General features: G+C 31.1%; 1 protein-coding gene across 1 annotated transcript; it reads right to left on the bottom strand.

Annotated features, from left to right (window-relative positions):
- Positions 1 to 3547: 3547 nt before the first annotated feature.
- On the bottom strand, positions 3548 to 5248 carry LOC105164431 (UDP-glycosyltransferase 75C1). Its single transcript, XM_011083084.3, has one exon. It carries the CDS (start codon positions 5199 to 5201, stop codon positions 3774 to 3776), a length of 1428 nt encoding a protein of 475 aa, XP_011081386.1. The 5' UTR covers positions 5202 to 5248; the 3' UTR covers positions 3548 to 3773.
- Between the last annotated feature and the right edge of the window lie 752 nt (positions 5249 to 6000).

Below are 6000 nucleotides of genomic sequence, written 5' to 3' on the forward strand. Positions count from 1 at the left end.
AACTTACAATACAGAGCTAATGAAGTTCCAATTAAATCAGAAAAAGTTTATCAATCATAGAATAGAGACAACAATAACAATTCACAGCACTCACTACTGCACTCTGATTCATGATTTACTATTATGCTATAGAATGTAATTCTACAGAGTCCATAACAGACAAAAGCATTTGTCATATGATAACTTATGATGGATAATCCAGAACAACCAATGTTATAATTGTACTTAAGTGTTGTTTCTTACAATTGTAATGCCAATAGAAAAACAATTAATACATTGAATCGCAATTTTTAACGAAACAGGATTTCAATTTCTTGTAGGAGCAAATGGAGTAAAAGCATAACACTATAGGTAAATATACACTTTCCAATCTCATCTTCCACATCAACTCCCCTAAAAGCAGAACACGATATGTACATATACAGTTTCCAATTTCTTGACATTTTGCAATAAACCTTTTGTTTCAGTTCGTCTGAAGACTTTGAGTTACCTAAAAATAACTCTTCTTCTAAAGCCAATGGTACAATTGTTTTTTGTTGGACTCCAAATCCTACTTTAGAGACAAAAGAAACTATTATCTAATCTAACTACAAAAGTTTAGAAGAAGAAAAAAAACTCACCATAATCGGGCACACCATCTGACACCAATGAATCGGGTCGAAGGATGGGCGTCAACGCCATTTCTTCAAATCAACCACGAACACTAGCCTCCTCGCTCTCGAATTCAGATTCTCAACTTCGAATTTATCTTCTATTTTGAGGTTAGGATTTTTTTCAAAAGGGGAAAATTTCTTCTTTGGAGGAGTGAAAGAGGGTTCTGTATTTTGCCCATTTTTTGGTCTTTAGAGGTCAACAGAATTGGCACGTGATTTAACGGGATTTAACTGCCGTTAAGGCCCATGTGCACGGCACATGGGCTCTGCTGTTAAGTTGGTACCAAAAATGTTCATTTCTTGGTTTAATGGTACCAAAACCCGAACTTGCAAAATGTGTGGTACCAAAAACAAAAATGACCTTTTTTAATGGTACCAAAACAAGATTTTGCCCAAAAAAATCCCCCTTAAAAGATAAAAAAAAAATGTTCCGCTCCCCAAACCTTCAACTAAATAAATTATTATATTTATCTATTAAATTATTTTTTATAGAAATAATAAAACGAAATATATAATTTTTTAAAAATATATATATGACAGAAAAATAAAAGAATAATTCTAAAAAATAAAATATTGAGAAATTGGAAATGGAAGAGAAAAGAGTATAACTCAAATAAATATATAACTAGTTTGGTTGGAAGAATACCCTCAATATACTTATTTCTTGCAACAAAAAGCATTATTTTGTATATTTAGTTTTATAAAAAAATAAATTATTTATACACATTTAAAGCTTCTTCATTGATTCCAATCAATTATTAATTATATCTTTATTTATTTTCATTTCATTAAACAAATATAATAAAAAATTAAAGTATGCATATGCTTAAAGTATGATGCAATTGATAGTATTTATATTTATTAGTGTGGGGAGGTTAAAATTTTGGTGTGCATTTAATAAATGACTAAATTAACCCCTACTAAAAGAAAAATGACGATAAAATTTTTGCTATATTTTTTCTTTTCCTTTGTTTTTTTTGGTCTCTTCTATATGTGCTATACTTTTTATCCCTTCATTTTTTTTTTTTTCGGAATGTATAATTTGTTCTTGATCCTTTTCTCTAACTTTTTCATTCAAACTTTTTTGATTATGTTTCTCGTACAAATAATGATAAACAATTTCAATAATGAAAAAGTCACTATAAGAAAATACGATATTAATGACGAAATCCCAAGTGATAATTTTAGAATAATCACTTAAAATATGTATTAAGTGATAAGAATTTTTATTTTATCACTATATAATTATTAGTAACAATAATTGTGTATAAATTATCACTTTATATAATTAATTAATGACGTATATCTAGTGGCAACAAATAATTATTATCACTAGATCGTCACTATATATGTGTTACTAATTGTATTTATTGATAATCTTATACACTATTTTTTGTCATTAATTTTTGTGGATAGTAATTTTTACAAAATAATAATAATTATTAAAATTATAAAATTTATCATTGTAATAAAATAAAATTTATCATCACTAAATATAAATAATTAGTGTTAATATTAAAATTGTCACTTGATTTCTTTTATCATTATTTTTTTTTCAGTGAGTAATTATCATATAAAGATACATAAATATTTTATAAAATAAATTGAAGCACACATATAAATGAAGGAGGGGATAGAAACGTGTTGTTTGGTTTGTGCAGCGGAGTCGGAGACAATCGAACATGTTTTGTTGGAATCTTCTTTGGAGACAATTACATTTTCCAATCTCCTCTTAAATTTAGTATAATCACACATAAATTTTTTATAATCTAAAAAATTACACTTAATACTCTTAACGTTTGTTTACGTTTAACAAATAGATTAATCTGTTAGCAAAATCACAAAATTTCTTAAAATAAAAAAAATATTAAATAAAAAATCATATTTATTCATGATTCACTAGAGACTTATCGTAGGTCAAACAAATCTTTTATGACTAAACTACCTTTGTAAGTATTTACATTTACCTCCTCACATGCATTAACGTGAAAAATATTTGTTCACTTACAATAAGTCAGTAATACGTCAAATCATGACAAATATATTTTTTTAATTTTTTGTTGTCGTCAGTAAATCTTGACTAACGGATATATCTGTTTGTTGGATGAGACCAAACGTCAAGGTCAATAAATATGATTTGCCTAATCATAAATAATTTGCATGTAATAATTATACTAAATTTTAGAGAAGGATAGTGTAATTATATATCCCTTAAAGAATATTTTACAATACAATTAAATTAATTACAATAGTATTGGAATAATCAAGTTGCAATAGTTATGATCTATTCGACAAAAATATGATAATACTATAAAAGTTAGCTATTACAAATGTCAAAAGTTATAGCCTATTTAATTAAAAGCACAGATTAAATGTCATGGTACAAATGGACGCACATGTGCTATTATTTGTATACTTTAAATACCTAGCTTGACATTAATCAATACTATTAAATCTCGTGTCAATTTTTGAATATTCAAACTTATTTTTTAAATTCATTTCATTCCTAGAATAAAATTTAGTCCTTATATTATAATTTGAAATTTTTTACATAAATTTACTTAAAAAAACCTTTAAATTTGTACGTACCTTAATTTTGACACATTTTATATTTTAAAGCAAAACTGATAATCAATCGACCAATAAAAAAATTAAGTATTTATAATTTATAAATATTTTTAAATACATAAGTGTGCAGTCGTGTGCCGCTAGGGAAAATGATGATCTTGATGTTACTAGCTCTGCCTCCGGTTGCCGGAGTACTTAAATAGCCAAAAAAAAAATTAATTTTGGGATGTTATTTGCTACATCCTTAACTACAGTCCCTGATTTGCTACTCCTAATGTACGGGACAATAAATGCAATTTAGCCTTTATCCCTATAAATCCAAATAGACAATATTTAGACTAAAATATATAAAAGTTACAAAAAGGTACAAGTTAAGAGCACATTAAGAAGAACTGAGTTAGATGCTTATTTTTCAAAATATTAAAATGGTTTGCAGACATTGTATCAAGTTTATTTATTTATTTATGTTTTACGTATTTGAGAATGTAGGAGGTAATTTGGATTAACCCCAAGTTAACAAACCAGTCTATAAACCAATTTCTTAATGTAATATCAAAAGAAAGAGTGACAACCAGCTCCAACTTCTTCAAGAAAGGCCTTCAAATTCATATTAGAAGATCCATTCTCCTCCATTGCTTCTCCGGCCAAACTCTTCCATTTCTCAGCATTATGTCTCAGTTCTATGCTCTTTTCCCCTCCATCCATCACTTCCTCAATACACCTCCTTATCTCTGCGCACTCGACCACCCCGTCTTCGTTGGCTCTCACTCTAACACCCGTCTTCCATACATCTTCAATCAACTTGGCGTTGGTCCCTTGATCCGTCCAGTGCGGAAAAGCAACCACTGGAACACCACAAGATATGCTCTCAAGGGTCGAATTCCACCCGCAATGTGTCATGAAACACCCCAACGATGGGTGAGTCAAAACTTCAAGTTGAGAGCACCATGACACAATTCTCCCTACTTTTTCCAATTCCTCCATGCAACTTAAGTTCTCATTCTCTTCTTTCTTCTCCTCCTTGGCTTTTTCATTAACTCGTCTAACCCACAGAAACGGCCTACCACTGTCTAGTAACCCTTTTGCAATCTCCTCCATCTGAGACTTTGGGAGGCTAAGCAAACTCCCAAAAGACACATAAACAACTGAGGATTTGGGCTTCGATTCCAGCCATTCTATGTAGTCATCAGATTTTTGAAAAAGATCTCCACCAAACGACGTATCCAAAGGATCTTTACCATCCAAGAAAGCAGAAGGAATCAAGGGTCCAACTCCAATTAATTCATACTTGTCTATGGACATGAGCACATCAGGCTCCAAAGAATCAAATGTGTTGACAAGCACTTTCGGCTTTGTTTCAACATCCAACACCTCCAGCTGTTCGTTAAAAGACGTAAGAGCATAGCTATACCTCTCCGAGCTTGTAGCAAGCATGAAAGATGGAATGTCATGTTTGGAGAGCAATATTGGAATTCCAGGCAACTGAATTTTCCACGTAGGGTCATTGGATTGGGCTTTAATTTGATCTCCATAGCCATTGAAATAGTAGTAGTATGCATTAAAGACAGTGGCTGATTGGATCCAGAGAAGAGCACTCGGGATGTGGACTTCACGCGCCACCTTTGACACCCATGGTAACAAGAGAGTATGAATGAAGCACGAGATCGGACGACCCCGCTTGGCCGCAGCCATGACAGTATCTTTTAGAGTCTTGGAGGCTCGACTTCTTATCTCCATCATGTATTTCTTGCCATCATCGCTGAAAGTGAATCCATCATCATATCCATCAGAATATGGGGTAAATTTTAGGCCCTTTGGTAGGTCCCCGTCGGCAGTTTCCTCCATGCGGCGCTGTGCGTATACGCTGGTGGCAAAGGTGACTTCAATGCCCATGTTGACGAGCCTTTTGGCAAATTGAAGGGATGGATTGATGTGGCCTTGTGCTGGAAATGTCACTAGGAGGACATGTCGGGGGCTCATTGTTGCAAAACGTTTGTGTTTATGTGAGTATGATTTCCTATGCTTCAAGGAGGGATGCAACTTTGTGTGGGAAAGGAGTTGAGCATGTGCGTATTATATAGCAAGACGAGAAGAGTTGGAGCATATGACGTTTGAGGTGACGATTTCAAGTACAACTTGGGCAAATTCAGTTGGTATTACACGCTCATTGTGTAAAACAATATGTATATACCTAGGAATAACAGAAAATTCGAAAATGTTAGTTTGAATCCACTCATCAAACTTTAATTAATTAATTATATGGTAAGTGTAATACATTTATTCTTTAATTAGTATACAATTCAGAAAAAGTGACGATCTCAAATAAATATGATCATACACTTACTTCGTAATTGATTTGATTCGACTAAACCTAATTTGAGTAAGAATTTTTTCGAAAAATTCGAACCAACATTTAATAGTTCGAGTAAACGTTCATACCATTATAAAATCAGTAAATTTAGAAAAAAAAAAGGTAAAAGAAAATAGTTAAGAGATAAATGTCAAAAATAGTAAATCGGGATAACATTGTGAAATAGTTGGATAAAAATTCCCCCTAAAAGATAAAGAAAAAAATTCCGCTGCCCAAACCTTCAACTAAATAAATTATTATATTTATCTATTAAATTATTTTTCTATAGAAATAAAAATGAAATATATAATTTTTTAAAAATATATATATGATAGAAAAATAAAAAAATAATTCTAAAAAGGAAAATATTGAGAAATTGGAAATGGAAGAGAAAAGAGTATAACTCAAATAAATATATACCTAGTTTGG

This window comes from Sesamum indicum, linkage group LG6 (assembly GCF_026168435.1).
Source record: "Sesamum indicum cultivar Baizhima isolate 11 linkage group LG6, ASM2616843v1, whole genome shotgun sequence".
Taxonomy (NCBI): domain Eukaryota; kingdom Viridiplantae; phylum Streptophyta; class Magnoliopsida; order Lamiales; family Pedaliaceae; genus Sesamum; species Sesamum indicum.